Source organism: Nilaparvata lugens, chromosome 5 (genome assembly GCF_014356525.2).
Source record: "Nilaparvata lugens isolate BPH chromosome 5, ASM1435652v1, whole genome shotgun sequence".
In the NCBI taxonomy this organism is placed as follows: domain Eukaryota; kingdom Metazoa; phylum Arthropoda; class Insecta; order Hemiptera; family Delphacidae; genus Nilaparvata; species Nilaparvata lugens.
In genome coordinates, this window is record NC_052508.1 from 70427108 (window position 1) to 70450164 (window position 23057).

Here is a 23057-nt window from a genome sequence, read left to right on the forward strand (position 1 = left end):
TAAAATTTTCGTATATCGACCTTAGTTTTCGAGATGTATAGATTTTCGAATTTTTTTGAAAATTTTATAACTAGAAAACTATTAGTCAAAATCTAATTCTAAAGATATAGGTAGGAAAGAGGTATATATTACCATAGAGAAACGATAGCATAAGTAGATATCCCATGGTATAGGGCGTTTATGTCGCAACTTGAACTGTTATCCCAAGCCGATAGTTCACGTAGTTCTTTCCCATGCAGCTGTGTGACGCTGATAGTCTCTCAAATTGTGCCTTTCCTACACTCTCACCCCAACAAAACAGTAAAAATTTACAATAATCGACAGTAATCGGCTTGAGATAACAGTAAAAGTTGCGACATAAACGCCCTATACCATTGGATATCCACTTACGCTATTGTTTCTCTATGATATTACCAATAAGACTCATATAACTTGTAACTTTGTTTGACGTTTTTAAACTTTTCATGAGCGCTCAAAGTTGAAAAAGTACATTCGTCCAATCAAAGCCAAATCTCAAACAGTTTGAACCTCCATCAAAAGTTCAAAAACGTCAAACAAAGGAACAAATTATATGAATTTCATTGGAAATTTCTTCCTCTTTCCAACCATATCCTTGAAATAAGATTTTGAGTTATTGAAGTTTTTCAAAATCTCAAAAACTAAGGTCGATATAAGAAAATTTGACTGAACATTTTTGTTGCAAATTTCATGTAGAATTCATGGTCTTCGACAGTTACACCTTCCGTGGGACGTTCTGTATAATTCCCATGAATTGTTTCAATTATGAAATAATATTTAAATATTTTTGAAAAACATTTATATTGCAACTCACACCTGCGCACAGGGTTTCTTTGCAGGTGTAGATTCTTATATATATTTTTTTTTGTCTTGAAAGTGTTGTATATTTTTTTTTGAGAATCAATAAATTTGAATTTGAATTATTTCAGTTGAACTATTCCCACTCAGCTCGTTCGATTGAATTTGAACAATATACCATTAGAACTTATGGGAATTATGGTAATTATATTTCCACTGTCACTGTGGAGTTTAGATTCAGCTTGATGAAGATGAGTCGATCAGGTCGATGAGTCGATATATAGATTGTTTCTGGAATAGGCCGACAAACTTTTTGAAATGTCCTCTTAAATCAAATTAACAGAAACTTTCCTGTAAACATGGATCCTAAAATGCTTTGTTACCGAGATATGATGGCAGAAGATGTCACATTTTTCTTGAAATTTTAAATTTTGCATTTTCTTGGTCGACTTAATGTCAGTGAAGTGGCCACCGATTTCAAGAATCAGCGGCGCTCCTCTCTCGAGGAACTCAGGCATGGGTGAGGCTTAAAAATGGTTCAATTATAATGTTGGATTCTAATTTCCAGTGCCATAAGAATTTATCCCCAAAATTCCAGCTTTTAAGCCATTTTTAATTGTATGCTTCTCAAAAGGAATTAGAAATAAATGATTAGTATAGTAGTGTTTCTATGAAAAAGTTTGTTTTAAATGTTCTATGTTAATTATATATCAATTGAAACATTTCTTGTTTGAACATTTCAAGTAGCCTTATTGGGATATTCCATTAATGAATGTTTTATTTAATTTGTTTATTATTTCAAGATTTTGTATTTTTCAGTTCGTTTCCACATTAACATCTTGGTTTTATATTTTTTATGTATGTTTATAAATTTGAATTATTTTCTAATTTCTTAGGACCCAGTCACCCGAACCGCAATCAATACTGAAACGAAAGACGAGCCGCGAAGAAAGCGTGGAAAACAGCAGCTCTGAACCTCACAGCATCCTTAAACGCAAATCATCCAGTGTCGACTCGGAGGGAAGCTCTAGTCACATCACGATTGCCGAATCCGTCATCCTGTCCATCACTGGAGGTGTTCCTCCACCCTCTGACGACCACGTCAAACCCATCCTGAAGAAGAAGAGTTTCAGCGGCGAAGATCCGCCACCCGAGGCTGGCAACGTGTCTGATGCGCCGAGGCCGATCCTCAAGAAGAAGACCAGTGTTGATGTTGATGATGTTGAGGAGCGACATCCCATGAAACCCATACTGAAGCTGAGGAGGGACAGTATGAGTGTTGAGGAGGCCAGTGAGGTGGAAGTGAGTAGTGTTTCGCTGTCGCCTATCCTCAAAAGAACTGAGGAATCTTCAAGTGTCAACACCCCTGAACCACGGTTGAGGTCAGTTAAGAAAACTGAGGAATCTTCAAGTTTCAACACCCCTGAACTACGTTTGAGATCAGTTAAAAAACCAGAGGAGTTCAACACCCCTGAACCACGTTTAAGATCAGTTTTCTGGCGCAACTGTGAGAAATCATCAACGGATTTAACTAGTAGTGCGTCGAATACTTGTTTCTCGAAGAGGCGATCCCTGGATATCTCTTCGGTAAGGGGAAGAGGACAGGGTTGTTCATCGTCCTTGCAGGCCAGGGTCGGTGGCTGAGAGGATCATGAACATGGAGAGTTTCCTGGCGGCTGAGGGTTGTCAAGATCTGCCCCCCAAGTCGCCAACTGTGACGTCATCGGTCGGTGCGCTGCCGAAGAGACGCGACAGGGATCGATTTCTTACGCAGCCTATTACTGCGCAGGAAATTAGCGATTCTAAGAAGTGAGTATTCGTTTCCAATATCTAGTATAATTTAAATGATTAATAACCAATTAATCAATCAATCAAATTATTTATTTACACATTGTTGTACAAAAAGTTAATTGTATCAAATAGTGTATCGTCAAAAATAGAATCAAAACATAAAACATATGCTATACAGTGAGATACTACATCAATCATGTATAGTATGAATAATTTCTTATATTACTGTAAGGTTCCATTATCAAAAAACTCGTCAACACTATAAAATGTCCCTTTTACCAAAAAAGAAAAGACATCTTTTTTGAAATATCTGCGATTTCTACACTTGATTGCAGATGGCAGGTGATTAAAGAGCTTTTCTACCATGTAACTAGGCTTCTTCTCAAAAAGCCTTAGCCTATGTGAGACAACACACAAATTACCCTCGCCTCTAGTATTATGTTGATGAACCTGTGAGTTTGTTGAAAATTTTTCTTTATTATAATAAAATGTTAGCAAGAGTAACTGATAAATATAGATGCAAGGCACAGTCAGAATACCCTCACTTACGAAAGCTCCTCTACAAGATTGACCAAAATCAAGTCCAGCAGGGCATCTAACAGCTTTTTTCTGTATGAGAAAAATTTTATCTGAATTTGCTTTACAGGCGCCGTAAACAAAATACGAATATATTAATGACAGTAATTAAGATCGATCTTTTAATGAAAAATACCCGATATAGAAATTTCTCAATACAAATTCAAATACATTCATTTCCCATAAAAGTAATTACACAACCTCCAAAGAACAACTTGTGCGCTGGCAGTGTGTTCGAACAACTATGATAAACATATGAAAATGAAAAGAAAAATAGAGCGTATGCTAAAAAACTAAACTAAATAAAATTATGGAAAACTAGATTACATCCCAATCATTACAAATGATAAGTAAAAGATACAGAACAATAGGAAGCTATGATGAATAATTTTGAAGATTTATAGCCTAACAGAAGACTGGTCAACTAAAACACTACATAATGGAGATGGATAATTTAAAATAAACATTTCCAGATGCTGAATGTAATTCCGAATCATAAATAATTAATGTCATGCTTGAATAGAAATAGTCTGTACAATAACTGTGTCTAGAGTTTTATTAGATGTCAAGTAGAAGAAGTAGATAGTCTAACAGTTTTCAATTGCTTTGAAAATCATTATTTGGAACTGAGAAAGGCTTCTACCACCACACTGACTAATTCAAAAAATTATCAGAATTGGAAAAACCCAGTTTTTATTTTGTAAATCTACATTCATTAATGTTCATTATTATGTGGATGTGGAAAAATCAGAACTGTGCTTTTCCAATTATGGAGAAGTTCCACTCTATCAATTCTCATTCAATGTATTGTCAGGAGTTCTTTCTGGTGCTTAGATGACTGTTCAACCAATGAATGAAGTAATAAATCAACTTACCACGTTTTGCCAATTGATTGTTTGGAAACAATTTTACAAATTTGTGGCGAATCATCTGATATTTGCCACCTGTGATTAACAACCTGTTTTCTACTTGCATTAGTTTGTTTATTAATTGTATCAGTTTATTTTATATTTTCTCAGTTCAATTTTGTCATCTCTACATTACTAGTAGCTCTGTGAACAGTAGACCTCGCGCTCAGTATGTTACATTGACCTGTTTCTGTCCTATCGTACCGTGACGTGTCGTCCCGGAATGTGAGTGTGAACGCTGTTATCAGGTCTGGCTGCAACTGTCTACAACGTTGATGGAAATATACATTTTCAAGATGTTCGATGCTTTTGAACGGGTAGTATAGTCAACTGTCTACTAACGTTATGGAAAGATGTACATTTTCAAGATGTTCGATGTTTTTCAACGGGTAGTATTATAGTCCACTAGACAGCTGATTTATGATGAATAATTCTATAGTCTGATTTTTACTCTAATATTGGCGAATGAAGGAGGCTCCTTTTTCCTTTTTTATTATCCTTGAAATGCAAAATTTCCAAAGAAACATCGTATATACGTCGACGCACAATTTAGAAAGGAACATACCTGTCAAATTTCATGAAAATCTATTACCGCGTTTCGCCGTAAATGCGCAACATATAAACATTAAGAGAAATGCCTAACCGTCGACTTGAATCTTAGTCCTCACTTCGCTCGGTCAATAGAACATCTATATTGATCCAGTTTTATTTAACCTATTTTATAATAGTAAATCCACAAACCAAATTTCCTATAAATTTAAATAGGCACTCATACAATCATACAAACTTTATTGTCTCAAAAATCAATGATGTTCATACTGTTCTTATTACAATTTCATCAATCATTACAGAAACAGAAAAAAACTATCGAATTATTTCTGAGCACTCTCGAGAAATGATACAGTTATTAGAACTTTCTTCATAATCTTCTCTATTACAAATATTTCATTCAATTTTTAATTAAAAAACAATTTTCACACGTTTGCTTTAGTAATTAGAGGTTGACAAGTGATTAGGTTTGACTAGTCTACTCCCTTATTTGGCTGTGTCTCTCGGCTCCAATCTTTTATTCAAAGTTATTACCCTAGTCCGCTGTGAGGAGGGACATTGATGATTGAGGGGGAGGTATGGTGAGGAGGAGGAGGTAGAGAGGAAGGGGTGAGATGGATTCTGCTGGTCAGTTCGCATTGCCAAGTTCTATTTTTGTTGCATGAAAACATTGGGATCTACTGAACACACACTTACACGCTCACACACACAAATGCAGACTAGTCCGAATCTTGAATTCAGAATCCAGGTTATTCCCATTCGGCAGACTGCAGTAGTGTAAATGTGTGCCTATTATCATTGGGTTTTCAGCACCTGTTAGATTAGTGTTGTGTGATTTACCGTGTAAGGTGTGGGTGTTTTACTTGTGTAAAGTGAATGATTTTGGGTTGGTTTTCAATTATTTTTCTATTTGAATCGGATAATTGGGTCAAATGTTATTGATTAATTCTGTGCCGTGTAGTTTAACAACTTAGGCCCGGTTGCACAAGAGTCTGTTGAATTTTAATAGGGATTAAATTCCAAGAGAATCAAAGGAGTCTGATTCTGTGCCATGTAGTTTAACAACTTAGGCCCGGTTGCACAAGAGTCTGTTGAATTTCAATAGGGATTAAATTCCATGAGAATCAAAGGAGTCTGATTCTGTGCCATGTAGTTTAACAACTCAAGCCCAGTTGCACAGAAGTTTGTTGAATTTTAATAGGGATTAAATGCCATGAAAATCGAAGGAGTCTGATTCTGTGCCATGTAGTTTAACAACTTAGGCCCAGTTGCACAAAAGTCTGTTGAATTTTAATAGGGATTAAATGCCATGAGAATCGAAGGAGTCTGATTCTGTGCCATGTAGTTCAACAACTTGAGCCCAGTTGCACAAAAGTCTGTTTGATTTTAATAGGGATTAAATTTTAAAGCACTGAATATTCTACCACTGAGACACACTTATGTGCTGAAGGTTCTGTTATTATTTTATCAATTAAGTGGTAACTGAACTTTTTCAGTATATAACATTGATGTTGAAATTTTTGTTGTAACACGGCAACATTACCAAACTTAGGACCAGTTGCACAAGAGTCTGTTGAATTTTAATAGGGATTAAATTTCAAAGCACTGAATGTTCTACCACTGAGACACACTCATGTGCTGAAGGTTCTGTCTTTATTTTATCAATTAAGTGGTAACAGATCTGTTTCAGTATATAACAATGATGTTGAAATTTCTGTTGTAACACGGCAAACTACTCAATGATTGTTAGGCATCCAAAATCGAACTGTACCACGTTCCAGAGGTGTTTTCTTTTCCTTGCTCCGAAATTTTATAACTTACTCCCACCTGAGAACAATAAATACCCATAAACACTTTATGAATAAAACTAAGCTTTGGCTATGGCTTCATTCGCCAGTTTAGGTGGAAAGCTTCTTCAAGGTTTCAAGTTGATAAGCTTCAATATATATCCACTGATCTAATCAACCTTGTATTGATTACTAAATATTCCATCAATTTTTACTGTGTAATAAGTTTTTTGTCTCGATGATGCCACTAATAACAACTGTCTTTCTGTTGAATTATTCTCAATTTTATTATTATTTTTTTTTAATTTTATTATTCTAATTTTTACAAGGAAGCACTGAATGGGAGAGAAAAACTAAGGATACTCATTGTACTATTTCTCTCCCAAATTTAGATAATAACCTAAAAGTCCGAAATGAGGTTATGATTCCACTTTTCTGAAATTTAGTTATTACATCAATAAACGTGTATCAGCTACCGTTTATAGAAGGCATTGACAAGACAGATGATCGACAACGTTGTTCTCCTATCTTTCTCCACTGCCATTATAACGTGGACCTCACTATAGTTACATTGCTTTCAGACTGCGGAGTGTTGTCCTATATATTATAATTTATATTTGTCCAAAACACCATCTGATAGATAATACATTACATGTTAAGTATAGGTTCCAAATTATCCTCTGTGAAATTATTGATTCAATATCAGTGATTCTATTCTATGATGGAATCTCTATTCAAAACTTAATTGAGTTAATAGACTTAGAATGTTGTCAAAAATCCACTTTAATTTAATCACTAATAGAAAGAAATTAATTTGTTTTAAATTAAAGTGGAATTTTTGACAATATTTTAAGTCTATTCAATTATGGAAAAGTTCCACAACATCAACATTCACGCTACAAACTTAATTAATTGAGTTATTGTGTACAATCTCAGAAATTCAGGAAATGGGTCATCAATTTCCTTCCCACATGACTTGTATTCATATAGCATGACTGGATGAAACTGTTGTTTTGTTTTTTGTCTCGCCTTCGAAAAACCATCAACGCAGCGAGGCTAATTTTAGCTGACATCTTTTCTTCAATGTTGAGTTGCATTTTATTATGTTGCTGGTTAGTTTTCGATAGATATAATCTGAATAGCTTGCAGAAGAAGCATGGTTGGTCTCGCTCAAATGTTTTACTGACATTACAAATTACAAGAGGCCCATGAAAAGTTTTCAGTCCATCTTTCTAGTGTTTCAGATTTGTCTCACTTTCAGTCTTCCAATGTGTATCACTGTGTATCCGGAGAGAATTTATAAAATAGAATTATAGTACCCTTTTAATTGATAAAATATTAAAAAACAAGAATACAAATTATGACGTAGCTACTAGTTTCGGTGATCACACCATCGTCAGAATAACCGAAACTAGTAGCTACGTCACAATTTGTATTCTTGTTTTTTAATATTTTATCAATTTAAAGGGTACGTACTAAGTTTATAATTCAATTTTATTAATACAAGAAAGTAGCCCTGAATTCATATATTTTTAAAAAATCCGGAGAGAATTATTCGAAGACATTCTCTATTCCTATTATTTTTGAATATCCAAGTGTGATTGGTTATTTCAAAGTTCATTCGAGTAATGATCTTCATACTATATTTACTCAATTATATTTTTAGAAATCTTTCTCCGAAATTCATAAAAAATAAATCCATCTAACGGTCTCTGGAACTGTTTTAATTTATATATTTCTGTATTGTATTCATATCTTTGTTCTCAATTAATCTATAGAGAATGCACGTTTCACATCTGTATTGCCTGCTTCAAATTTCTTTTAGTGATTAAATAAATAATACAGAATTCCAAGACTCAGCGTTAATGTAAGGGTTTTATTCAAGGGTCAATATATCATTATTAAACGAATAATGTTTAATATCGCCATATCCGTCTAGCCAGGGGGCTCCGCCCCCTGGACCCCCGACTGGATCGTCCTAGAATGAGATTTTTTATCATGCTAGGACAATCCAGTCGGGGTTCCAGACTAAACGTCTGGCTAAACGGATATGGCGAGCGAAGCGAGCCTGACGGCTAGTGATAAATGCATTTAAATCTTCAACTTGGTGCCAACCTAACAGAGTCAACTCAACTTAATGCCAACCTGACTAAATTATTAATTTAGTTGCCAGTTAACAACTGCTTCGAAGAGGTACTCTATCTAGATTATAGTTCTATAGTAACATATGATATGGAAATTTCAATTATAATTAAGAGATTGGGAGAAGAAAAATATACATGCTAAAAGACGAACTTTAAACCCTCAATAACAACCCTTAGAGTGTTAAAATATTTCCAAAAGATTTCTTAGTGCGCCTCTAAATGGCCAACTGAACATACCTACTAAATTTGAACGTTTTTGGTCCGGTAGATTTTTAGTTATGCGAGTGAGTGAGTCAGTCAGTCAGTCAGTCAGTGAGTGTCATTTCGCTTTTATATATATAGATCATTGGATTATAATAGTCTACAGTGAATCAATACTTTACAGACATTTCCATTTGTAAATGAACTGTTTTTCACTTTATGAATAGGTAGTTGTGAATGTGATATTATTGAATAGAATAGATTGACTTCTTTATTTGTTGACGTGGCGAAGTTTGGACATTAATGTCCACTCTACCACTTAACCACGAATATTATATTATGGTAGTTATCCATACAGAATATCAACATCTTGCATTTTTATGAAATGTGTTTGTTGACGAATCATACAAAAGTACCTTATAAAATACCATTCATGTGTTTTCTAAAATAATTATTGACTTTCTGATATAATTAATGAATCTTGTCAATCGTTTGCTAACGTTACCTAAAACTAACGTTAACGTTAAATCTTGTCAACTTTAACCGTTGGTCCCGGCTGCCTAACATTAGTCGTTAGGTCGTATGAGATTCCTTGAAATTCATCAGGTACGACCTGAAACTCTTTATTGATTCATACAATAAGTACATCAACAAAATGATAAGGAGAGAAAAAATAAGGTAACCTTGTGCTATTCCTCTCCCAAATTTAGATAAGGTTACACATAGTCCGAAATAGGTCGTCTTGTAATTGTTCACTTCAAAAAATTTGTTATATCACTCTGATACCAGACTTGAGCCACTTTTCTTCCACAACTTACCATTGTAATTGTGAATGCCTTGATGAATAATTTGTTGAAGTGGTATTGGAATATGAAACAGTTTTGGAAAAAGGTGCCTCAACTTGATTTCAAACAAATACTTTGTCTTTCCGTTGGTGTATTGTAATTTGAAAGTGAGTGTAAATATGGAAAAATTGAATAATCCAATGTATTTTAATGTTTTATTGTTATTTTTCAGCTGGGTCCCCGACAGCCCCCAACCAACTAGACCAGAGGAAGTTGACGAGGAGAGGATTATCGCAGCATCCACCAGTTCGACAAGTGCGTCGAACAATGACTGCGCGCAACATTTGAAATCTACAGACTTGTCGAGTGATGTCTGTGTGAAATCGTCCGACCTGTCATCAGCTGTCCCACACAACATGGCCGACGATGAATGTGAGGCCGTGTCGTCAGCTGTGACACAGGCCAACATGGCCGACGATGATAGTGAGGCCGCGGCCTGTAATGGCGGCCTGGTGCGCAGTAAGAGTGTTTCAGCGAGGGCGTCCATGTTTGAGGCCCAAATGAAGCAGGCCGTCGAAGAGAACAAGCCTCGCAGGTTCAACAAAGGTGCGCGAAACTTATTTGTTTTCGGTACAGCATAAAAATAAGAGTATTTCTTTTTGTAGGTGGAGTAAAATGGGATTTGTTTGTTTGTTTTTAAAGCTTCTCAGAGACTCTAATCAGAGTATAGGAATTGTCAAAAAATTTATAATACATACAGTGAACAGTAAGCAGTGTTCAACAGTAAGCATGTAAGAGTAAGCAGTGAACAGAGTACATCTTCCAATAATTGAAGACAGTGTTAAAGTGTCCTCTTCAACAAAATTCCTGGGACTTATAATAGATCAGAGTTTTACTTGGAAGGAGCATATTCAGGTCCTTGCAAAAAAACTAAATCAAGCTTATTTTGTAATTCTCACCCTCTCTCACTCACTAGACAAAAGCACCCTATTGGCCGTCTACTACGCATATGTTTTTTTTTTTTTTTTTTAAGATTACGTCCTAAAGACTCCAGTCATGGAGTATAAGACAAGTCATGTTATTACATAATAATTCTAACACTAATTAGTTCAACCTAGTTTAGGTTTGAAAGGAATTCTTGTACACTATAAAAAGCTTTATCAACTAAATATTTTTTCATTTGTTTTTGAAAATCTTCAAATCATCATTACTTTTCAAGATTTGAGGTAGCTTGTTATAAAATAGCATACCTAATATGAGATAGTATAAGTCCATGTTAAGCAGTTAACAGTAGTTTTTTATCATTCAGCCTAGCAAGCTGCCGCAGGACAAATACCCCAGATGATATCTTATTACATATCCTCTCAATGTATGTCTACTCATATCTAAGCTATGGAACCATTTTCTGGGGAAATTCTGTTGATAGCGGTAAAATTTTTATAATCCAGAAAAAAATAATAAGAGTCATTTGTGGATTGAGATCAAGAGATTCTTGCAAAGCATTCTTCAAAAACCTAAACATTCTAACGCTACCATCTATTTTTATCTATCAATTGTTGGTTTTTGTTAAACAGAATTTAGATAAATTTCAATTCTGCACAGATAATCACGGGTATAATACACATAATAGTAGTCTCATTGCTTTTCCAGTACATAGGCACACAGCTCTAGAAAAAACTCCATTCTACTCTGGAATACGTTATTTTAATAAATTACCTGCAGTCATCAGAAATCTAGATAAATTACCTGCAGTCATCAGAAATCTAGATTCAATAAACAAATTCAAACTAACAGTCAGAAAAATGCTAGTAGAGAAAGCCCTATACTCTGTTGCCGAATTTTAATTTGTGAAAAGGGTCTGTAGAGTGTAACTTAACTTTTTGTGACTTTCATTTCCATGTGAATTTGATGAGATACATCATAGAGTGTATTTATTGTGTATTAGTATAAAGTGTATAAAGTGTATTTATTTATTTTACTTTCAAGAAGTTAGAACTAAGTCTTTTAAATATAATTTTGTTCCCGTATTGACATGTCACCAGTCAAATGAGTGTTACTCAAAAATTGATGTAATGTGACAATAAATAAATGAAATGAAATGAAACAGTATTACAAAAAAAGAAACCCTCTCTACACACATTATAGTATAGGAATTGTCAAAAATTTATAATACATACAGTATTACAAAAAAGGAACCCTCTCTACACACAAACTCTTTTGTGGTATAGAATACTCCAAGCATCAAAAAACTTTATGGATGAAAATAATTCCACGACTTTTTGTAGGTGGAATAAAATAGAGCAAAATTAAATACTATTGAATAGAATTTCATGTATTTCAATTGAATAGAATAGTTTATTGTCATGAAGTACAGAAAGGACACTATACCTTGTGAAGCTACTTTAATTGCGGATGATTCCCACATGAGCTTTCGGCTTGTGCGTGGGTAATCCTTATTTTAAGAGTTTGACAAATTTACGACAAAACTTGAGTTTGTGGCATAGGCCCGACTCAACATTAAACATTGGTGTGCCTTTTGAATGGAAATTGATAGGGTGATTTGATTAGATGATGAAACGTCCTTGCCTACCGGTAAGATTCCAACCATGTAGCAGACTGAAGGGTACAACGCGTTAAGCCGTTTTAATTAACATTTTGTTAATAACTTTGGTGTAAACGCAGCTTTAGTTTCAAGTTTAAACAATATTTAATTAGTTGAGTATTTTTCTTCAAACATTTATTAATAAATAGGAGTTACCATTCATGAAAACATTTTAATTCAGTATTTATGTTATGGATCACTACCTCCGTAAACAAAGCCATAGTGCATTCCTGTGACGTCAGCACAGGTAGGGCTCCTACACCAATATTATAGATCAGCTGAAGTCAACGAATTTCTATTGGTGTAGGAGCCCTACCTGTGCTGACGTCACACGAATGCACTATGGCTTTGTTTACGGAGGTAGTGTATGGATTCGGTAATCCCATAATATATACGGTCATGCTTGAAGGAGCTTGCATATGAGTAATGTTACTTATTGTAGTATTTATTGTATTGAATGAAGGAGTCCTCTACGGTTTGAGATTCATTCAACAAGATATGTTTGACATGGATCTACACCATAATAAGTTATGAAAATAATTATAGATTATACTTTGATTAATTCATTCATTCCACCGTCATTTTCCATTTACTGTTCAAAACATGATCTTCTCTCAATTCTTGTAGTTGATCAATATGAACAAATGATAATTTTAAACTCTTTTGAACAATTTGCGATCAATAGAGAATGTAAACAATTCATCATGACATCATCTGATGATGAAGAAGAAGCCCTACTATTACTTGCTATGGCAGCAGACTCTGAAAAAGATGAAAGGCCAAAAAAATGGCATTATTTATTAGACTTTATACTAATACATTACCCCTTATTTATTTATTCATTCATTCAATTAGCATTATACAACTTCTAGAAAACTACAACAGCTTATATAAAAAGAGTGAGAAATTGTCAAAAACCACAGATTTTATTAAGAATAGAAATACCGGTTTCGGTTGTTAAAACATTGTCACATGATTAACTGATAACTTATTTATTTATTCAATCATTTAGCATGATTCATTTTCTAGAAAAGTACATCAGACTTAAGACCAAAACGGTTCTAATTTTTTATTTATACGACAGTCCAAATGTATAACATTATAAATAAATAAATGTTTATTTCTCAAAAAAACTAAAACTACAACATCAATTACACTAAATATTAGATAAATTACAATTACATACAATAGTTAGTTACAAAAATTCTTATTTCCTAGAAAAGTACATCAGGCTTAAGACCAAAACGGTTCTAATTTTTTATTTATACGACAGTCCAAATGTATAACATTATAAATAAATAAATGTTTATTTCTCAAAGAAAACTAAAACTACAACATCAATTACACAAAATATTAGATAAATTACAATTACATACAATAGTTAGTTACAAAAAATTATCATGTGTCCTCTACCTGTTTAGTCTTTTGTGTGTGGAAATTGACCTACTCCACTATGGCGTACCATGTTCTAGAGTAGGTTTGATTATGAACAACAGTTCTATTAATTCGTTCATTTTCAGGGTCAATCAATAGGAGAAGCAACCAAGAGGGATTTGCCAGATTTGCAACCCAACCTGTCACATTCGATGAAGTTGAAGAAGCCAGGAGACAAAATAAAGATGCCCAAGGTACGAGTTTTTCATGTTGTAATATTCTATCAACTTCTACAGTATGCCCTCTATCAGTCATGCATTTTTCTAGACAAAATAGCAATAAAGATGCTTAAGGTATGATTTTTCATGATATAATATTCTATGAACTTCTACAGTATGCCCTCTATCAGACATGCACTTTTCTACTAGTGCTAGAACTATAGTAAGGTTCACGTTGTAATGGCAGTGTTTGATTAGCAATGGTATTGCTATAGTGAGGTTCACGTTATAATGGCAGTGGATAAATATAGGAGAAAAGGGTTGCCAGATCTCAGCCTTGCCACCCAAACAGCTGATACTGGTTTATCTGATTAATTTAACTGATCATTATTGTTGAAAATAGTTAATTATATTTTATTTGTCAAGAAAATATATTTTCCATAGATGTAATAATAAATTTTCATGATTGAGATAAAATATTTTGTCAATTAGTTGAATTTTTACGTTGTTGATAAACGATGTGGCAACATCGCAAAGCGTTAAAGAGATAGCGCCATCTGGTTTGTTGAATGATAGACAAGTATAGCAACACCATTGCAAGTCACACACTGCCATTATAACGTGGACCTCACTATATCCTTGTTTATCATTCAACAAAACGGATAGCGCTATCTCTTTCTCGCTTTGCTCTGTTGTCAGATCGTCTTCTAACAATGTAGAATTATTAATTAATTAACAAAATATTTCATCTTAATTATGAAATTATTGAAAAATATAATTTCTTGCTTGATAAAATATAATTGATTATTTTAAACGAGAATGAACAGTTGATATTACATCAAAAAAACCTGTATCAGCTACCGTTTAAAGAAGGCATTGACGAGACAGAGGATCTATAGACAAATTGTTCTATAGTGAGGTCCACGTTATAATGGCTGTGTTTGATTAGCAATGGTATTGCTATCCTTGTCTATCATTCAATAGAGCGGATAGTGCTATCTCTTTCTCGCTTTGTTCTGTTGCCAGATCGTCTTCCAACAATATAGAATTAATAATTCATTAACAAAATATTTTATCTTAATTATGAAAATTCATTATGAAATTATTGAAAAATATAATTTCTTGCTTAATAAAATATAATTGATTCTTTTAAACGAGAATGAACATTTAATATTACATCAATAAACCTGTATCAGCTACCGTCTATAGAAGGTATTGACACGACAGAGGATCGGTAACGTTGTTCGCCTATCTCTCTCCACTGCCATTATAACGTGGACCTTCATATAGTTTCTTGATTTCTAGAACTCTTATCTATTATACTTTTATCTATTATACTTCACTCATTTTTTCTGGGTAATAGTCTTCAGTCACTAATGCAATATTATAGTGAGACTCTCGTTATAAAATCAGTGGAAATGATATGACTGCAGAGTTGCCGATTCTCTGTTACCACCGCCTTCTGTATTAGATTTCAGTTATATCGCTAATTTATAATCGCTTGATTTAAGTTATTTCGCTATATCTGATGTAATATCAATTGATATACTTGTTAAGCATGATCAACTCTATACCAAACATATTTTATTTGTGAAGAAAATGTATATCCTCTCATGATTTAATATCAAATTTGGATATATATATTATTATATCTGATGTAATATCAATTGATATACTTGTTAAACATGATAAACTCTATACCAAACATATTTCATATGTGAAGAAAATGTATATTCTCTCATGATTTAATATCAAATTTGGATATATATAATTATATCTGATGTAATATCGATTGATATACTCGTTAAACATGGTTAACTCTATACCAAACATATTTTATTTGTGAAGTAAATGTATATGATTTAATATACTCATGATTTAATATCAAATTAGGATAAAATATTGCTGATTCTTGTAAATAGCTATCAATTCTATACCAATTTCATATTTTAACTGTCAAGAAAATGTATATCCTCTCATGATTTAATATCAAATTTGGATAAAATATTCCTGATTCTTGTGAATAGATATCAATTCTATACCAATTTCATATTTTAACTGTCAAGAAAATGTATATTCTCTCATGATTCAATTATAAATTGTAATAACATATTTTGGTAGTTCTTAATGTTTCTTCATAGTCAACAAACGATTCGGCAACAGTGTAGAAGTAGAAAAGGATAGAGCTATCTGCTTTGTCTAATGAGAGACAAGGATAGCAATTCAATGTTAATCAGATGCTGACTTTATGACGTGAATCTCTCCATAGTATTAGAAGTCTCAGGCCCGGTTGCACAGAAGCCGGTTAAATTTTAACCGTGATTAATTCTACAAGAACCAATCAGAGAAGGTATAAGAAGGATCCTCTGATCTTTCGGCAGGTTCGCCATCTTCTTGGTTGTCCTTCAACCATTGTAAAATATCTGACTGCAAGTCGTTTTTTCTAATAGCAAAAATGTGATTTAATAATAAGCAGTTCGTGATGGAAAACAACATTGAAGAATTGAAATTTAACCGGCTTTTGCGCAACCGGCACTCAATGTACTATTATCTGGATGGCTCATGATTAGGCTGAATGTTCTTTAGGTTTAGAAAGAATTTCCACTAAAACTCACTAGAATCTAGATTGTCTATTTATTATTAGCATGTCATTTGTTCCTGTATGAATATTCATTTTGCACTTCTTTATGAATTCTTCTATTAGAAATTTACTGGTTTCCACACAATTACATCTTGTAAGAAATCTTCTCTTTCGAATCTAGATCAAGCATGTTAGCATTTCATTCTTCTTTCAAATTCCAGATTCATCTTGAAAGACAATTACACGTTTACAATGGAATAAAATTGTTCAGAAGCGTTTCAAGCTACTTATATTCGGAAATTGCTCAAGACCCTCTGTGTTCAAAATTCTATATTTGTTGGAATATCAATGCTATTTTCGATTGCAAAACTAACCAAATTAGTACTCAGTTCTCCATATTTTTTGTTTTTACTGTTGGAAATATACATGACTTCACAATTCCGATTTATTATTGTAGGCTCTTGTGAGATTATTGAATAAAAGTATAAATTACTAAGATAATAAAATATCTAGATTATAATAAAAATTATGATAATCTTTAATAAGTTACATAATATAGAAGTATCTAGATTCTTCAAGAAGATGAAACGTTATAATGTACCTTTAAAGTTATAAAATTGCTTGTGTAATGAATCTATTTAAAAGTAGCTGATTTTTCAGTCCAATTGGCTTTGAGTATTTTATAGGCTACAATTTATCAGACCTAATTCGAGGTTTTATCTGATTTATCACATTCTAGGTTGAGTGGTAGAGAGGACTTGAAAGTCCTAACTTCGCCTAAGAAAGACTTTCCTCATAATCATTTTCATTTTTAAAGGTCATGCAACTCCAGTAGTGGCTCATTTCTTGCTTCTCGAATCTCATTGATATGGCTAAAAAATGAAATACTCTTGAATCGCCACTATATATGATATTCTATAAATAATTCGAGTGACTTACTTCTTGTATGCAAAAAAAAATTCACAAAGTTGTTTTGCATTTCCAGTACTAATCTCAAACAGAATGAAAAGTTATTTACTTTCATGAATTGTGTTTCATGCACGTGGAAGGAAATTACTTTCTGGATAAATGAGAACATTTTCTTGAGAATCGGGGGAGTATAAACAAGAATATTATTTTTCTAAATAATTTTTTTAAATAAATTAATTTTTCTCCCACTTTATAATTGATAATTTATCTAAAATGTCTATTAATTTTTCTCTCATATTATATTAAATTTTCCTATGCTTTCATGAGAGTTCAAAAAACCTGGAAACCGTCAATCGGCAAGTTGCCAAATAAACAAAATTATAATTCAATACAAAATTGTCCAATTAAATTTAGACCCGTCTGCACAAACGTATGTTAAATTTTAATAATGATTAAATGAAACACACACTTGATTCAATGTTAGTTGGATTCAACAAGTAGCCCTATCTAAGTTGTTAATTAACTTATTCAAGGCCTCCAGTGTGTGTTTTAGTTCTAGTTCTAGAATATTTCTTTTATTTGTGATTAATTTATTGACTGTAATTGATTATGTTGATTCTAATATGTATATTGACAAAGCAGAAATTCTCTACATACTGTAAATGTGATGTAAAGAATGTAATTGCTAATAAAGAATTTGAATTGAATTTGAAAGAACGTTATAGGCTGTTTTGAAAAGAAGGCTTCTCCGATTGGTTCTTAATCACGGTTTAAATTTAACAGAACTTTGTGCAACCGAGTCCAATATTGGCTTCAAAGTTCCTTCTGTCAGTTCTCCGTATTAATAACAGGGTTGCTTCCTATTCAACTAATATGCTGATAGTTTTAAGTGAATCTTGCTAATAGAGTCCTAGTATTTATTTCTGTAGCATGTATTTATAGTGAGGTCCACGTTATAATGGCAGTGTTAAATTAGCAATGGTATTGCTATCCTTGTCTATCATTCAACAAAGCGGATAGCGCTATCTCTTTCTCGCTTTGCTCTGTTGCCAGATCGTCTTTTAACAATGTAGAATTAATAATCAATTGAAATAATATTTCATCGTAATTATGAAATTATTGAAAAATATAATTTCTTGCTTAATAATATAATATCGGGGACCAAGCTTCGCTCTGGAGTACAAAAGCATGAAACATTTATTACGAAAGAATAAATTATAATAACATTCATAGTTTATACAGAAATGTTCTATCTAATCACAGTAAATTGAGAATAATTCCCAGAGTAATGCAAAAATTTCCCTCACAAAGGCCCGGTTGCACAAAAGCCTGTTAAATTTTAATCCTGATTAATGTTACGTGAACCAAATCAGAGAAGACCATTTCAAAAAGATGGATCTACTGGAATTAATCAGGATTGAAAATAACCCGGCTTTTTTGCAACCGGCACTGAGTATCTGATTGAATGATTAGTACAAAAGTTCAACAGCTGAGTCATAATTTTGACACAGTCCCACACACATGAACTCGCTTACTCACTTCCATCACCAACAGACGACGAAATAATTATTATCAGCTGTTTTTCCAAGGATGAATGATAATTATCCTTTTAATGTCCTTCAGCGAGTTTTTCCATGGATGAGACCTAGTGCAATCGAATCTTTATATTATAAACCTACTATGTTCTGAATTTCGTGTGAATCGTTAGAACCGTTTTCGAGTTACGGTGAAATACAAACATATAAACATCTAAATATCTAAACATATAAACAGAATTTGCTCGTTTAATAGTATAGGATCAATAAAACTGTATCAGCTACTGTCTATAGAAGGCATTGACAAGATTGAGGATCGGTATCGTTGTTCTCTTATCTTTTGTAGAGAGTTAGTGCGAAGGATATTTTTTCCGAAGAATGGACATTGATATGTCCAAAGCTCCGCCAATATGTAGATGCATAACAATATTATCTATAGTTATTTCAAATTGCTTTTTTCATATCATATACAGTTCAATAATTATTTTTTAGTCTATACAGGGTGATTATAAAGAACTTTACAACTTTGAAAGCACATAAATATTTATTGAAATAATTTACATAATAATTATAGAAATACCTAGATTTTTCAAGAAGATTAAACGTTATAATATAACTATAAAGTAATGAATTGCTTGTGTAATGAATCTATTCAAAAGTAGCTGATTTTTTAGTCTAATTGGCTCTGAGTATTTTATAGACTACAATTTATCAGACCTAGTTAATTTGAGGTTTTATCTGATTTATCACATTCAAGGTTGAATGGTAGAGAGGACTTGAAAGTCCTAACTCCGCCTAATAAGGATTTTTTTTAATTTTAATTTTCAAAGGTCATGCAGCTCCAGTAGCGGCTCATTTCTTGCTTATCGGATCTCATTGCTATGTCTAAAAAATGAAATACTCATGAATCGCCACTATATTTATATGATATTCTATCAATAATTCGAGTGACTTACTTACTTCTTGTATGCAAAAAAATTCACAAAGTTGTTTTGCATTTCCAGTACTAGTCTCAAACAGAATGAAAAGTTATTTACTTTCATGAATTGTGTTTCATGCACGTGGAAGGAAATTACTTTCTGGATAAATGAGAACATTTTCTGAGAATCGGGGGAGTATACACAAGAATATTACTTTTCTAAAAGGTCTCTATCAATTTTTTTTAATAAATTAATTTTTTTCCCATTTTATATTTGATAATTTATCTAAAATGTCTATTAATTTTTCTCTCACATTATATTAAATTTTCCTATGCTTTCATGAGACTTTAAAACACCTGGAAACCGTCAATCGGCAAGTTGCCAAATAAACAAAATAATAATTCAATACAAGATTGTCTAATTAAATTTAGACCCGTCTGCACAAACGTATATTAAATTTTAATAATGATTAAATGCCACACACTTGATTCAATGTTAGTTGGATTCAACAAGTAGCCTTATCTAAGTTGTTAATTAACTTATTCAAGGCCCAAGGTCTCCAGTGTGTGTTTTAGTTCTAGTTCTAGAATTTTTCTTTTATTTGTGATTAATTTATTGACTGTAATTGATTATGTTGATTCTAATATGTATATTGACAAAGCAGAAATTCTCTACATACTGTAGATGTGATGTAAAGAATGTAATTGCTAAGAATTTGAATTTGAATTGAATTTGAAAGAACGTTATAGGCTGTTTTGAAAAGAAGGCTTGTCCGATTGGTTCTTGATCACGGTTTAAATTTAACAGACCTTTGTGCAACCGAGTTCAATATTGGCTTCAAAGTTCCTACTGTCAGTACTCTGTATTAATAACAGCGTTGTCTCCTATTCAACCAATATGCTGATAGTTTTAAGTGAATCTTGCTAATAGAGTCCTAGTATTTATTTCTGTAGCATGTATATAGTGAGGTCCACGTTATAATGGCAGTGTTTAATTAGCAATGGTATTGCTATCCTTGTCTATCATTCAACAATGCGGATAGCGCTATCTCTTTCTCGCTTTGCTCTGTTGCCAGATCGTCTTTTAACAATGTAGAATTAATAATTAATTAACATAATATTCCATCATAATTATGAAATTATTTGAAAATATAATTTCTTGCTTAATATTATAATATCGAGGACCGAGCTTCGCTCTGGAGTACAAGAGCATAAAACATTTATTACGAAATAATAAATTATAATAACATTCATAGTTTATACGGAAATGTTCTATCTAATCACAGTAAATTGAGAATAATTCCCAGATTAATGCAAAAATTTCCCTCAAAGGCCCGGTGCACAAAAGCCGGTTAAATTTTAATCCTGGTTAATGTTACGTGAACCAAATCAGAGAAGACCATTTCAAAAAGATGGATCTACTGGAGTTAATCAGGATTGAAAATAACCCAGCTTTTTTGCAACCGGCACTGAGTATCTGATTGAATGATTAGTACAAAAGTTTAACAGCTGAGTCATAATTTTGACACAGTCACACACACATGAACTCGCTCACTCACTTCCATCACCAACAGACGACGAAATAATTATTATCAGCTGTTTTTCCAAGGATGAATAATAATTATCCTTTTAATGTCCTTCAACGAGTTTTTCCAGGGATGACACCTAGTGCAATCGAATCTTTATATTATAAACCTACTATGTTCTGAATTTCGTGAGAATCGTTAGAGCCGTTTTCGAAATATTCGGTGAAATACAAACATATAAACATCTAAATATCTAAACATATAAACAGAATTTGCTCGTTTAATAGTATTGAATCAATAAAAATTTATCAGCTACTGTCTCTAGAAGGCATTGACAAGATTGAGGATCGGTAACGTTGTTTTCCTATCTTTTGTAGAGAGTTAGTGCGAAGGATATTTTTAATATTCTTTCCGAAGAATGGACATGTATATGTCCAAAGCTCCGCCAATATGTAGATGCATAACAATATTATCTATAGTTATTCCAAATTGCTATTTTCAGATCATATACAGTTCAATAATTATTTTCTTAGTCTATATTATGTAAATTCATCTATAATTTTGCTGTATTGTATATAAGTGTATAAGCCAGGTATATATTGTAATCTACATAAATAAAGTACTCAATCAATCAATCTTTCTCCCCTGCCATTGTAACGTGGACCTCACTATAGCATTCTTCATTTTCACTTCAAACTTACTGTCAGTATATATATATATATATCAATACTTCTCATTCAACCAATATGTTTCATTATCTTCTACACAGCATATAGAATTCTTAATTCTTTATTATTTATAGAGCATGAACATTCTTTATTTTTTATTTCGGTCACTGGTACACTTTATGCATGGCCTGTTTCTTCTTTTCCACTCTGTTCTTTTGTGATGCGGGGACCAAGGTGGGGGTGGCGTGCAAGGAGGTGAAGGTGAAGGGGAGGAAGCTGACCCGAGCAAGTTGACTCTAGCCGAGAGAGTCAAACTGTTCAGTCAGCAAAAAAGCGAGGCGCCTTCTGCTCCCCTATTGGCCCGTTCCAGGTCCGCCCGCTTCAAGACTCAGCCAATCACAGGCGACGAGGTGACCACGGCTAAAGGGATCGTCAATAAGCCGCGTATCTCCAAGTCCACCTCGGGAATACTAGGTAGGATGACTGCGTGAGGTTGTTGGAGAGAGAAATTCATTTCAAAAGCTTCTAATTTCCTGCTAATTTGTAATTGTATTGTCTTCATTTTTTTGAGTTTGAAGTTTCAAGTTCTTATTGGGCCAGTTGAACATGGAAGTTACATAGCCATGTCACAGTTCACATTGTCATACAATAAATTGGACAGGTACAACAAATACAATAGACATCAATAAATAAAACAGATAGGCTAAGGCATAGAGAAACAATAACATAAGTAGATATCCCATGGTATAGGGCGTCTATGTCGCAACTTTTACTGTTATCTCAAGCCGATTACTGTCGATTATTGTAGATTTTGACTGTTTTGACCGGGTAAGAGTGTATGAACGGCACAATATGAGAGACTGCCAGCGTCATAAAGCTTCACAGGGAAGAAGTACGTGGACTATAAGCTTGAGATAACAGTAAACGTTGCGACATAAACGCCCTATACCAAGGGATATCTACTTATGTTATTGTTTCTCTAGGGCTAAGTTAAATTGGAATCACAGCAAATTTACAATTAGATCAGATAATACTTGGGTATTATTTCAAGTAGACAAAAAACACATCAAATTAGATTGATTAAGGTGTTGTGATCAGCAGTAATGAATTCCTCCACTGAATAAAATTGATTCACAATCAGCCAGGATCTACGTACTTGGAGAAAACG

General features: G+C 33.1%; 1 protein-coding gene across 6 annotated transcripts in view; it reads left to right on the forward strand.

The window, feature by feature from the left end:
* Positions 1–1771: 1771 nt before the first annotated feature.
* Positions 1772–23057, forward strand: part of LOC111045543 (supervillin) — a 212396-nt gene continuing 191110 nt past the window's right edge. For 2 of the 6 annotated variants that reach the window (XM_039429201.1, XM_039429200.1), the window contains exons 1-4: positions 2462–2625; positions 9790–10163; positions 13680–13787; positions 22124–22363. In XM_039429201.1, coding sequence (XP_039285135.1) covers positions 2468–2625; positions 9790–10163; positions 13680–13787; positions 22124–22363 — 880 coding nt within the window. In that variant the 5' untranslated portion in view covers positions 2462–2467. Of the gene's footprint in view, positions 2626–5422; positions 5527–9789; positions 10164–13679; positions 13788–22123; positions 22364–23057 lie in introns of those variants that run through there. The other 4 variants (XM_039429203.1, XM_039429205.1, XM_039429206.1 and 1 more) reach the window with 4 other exon arrangements.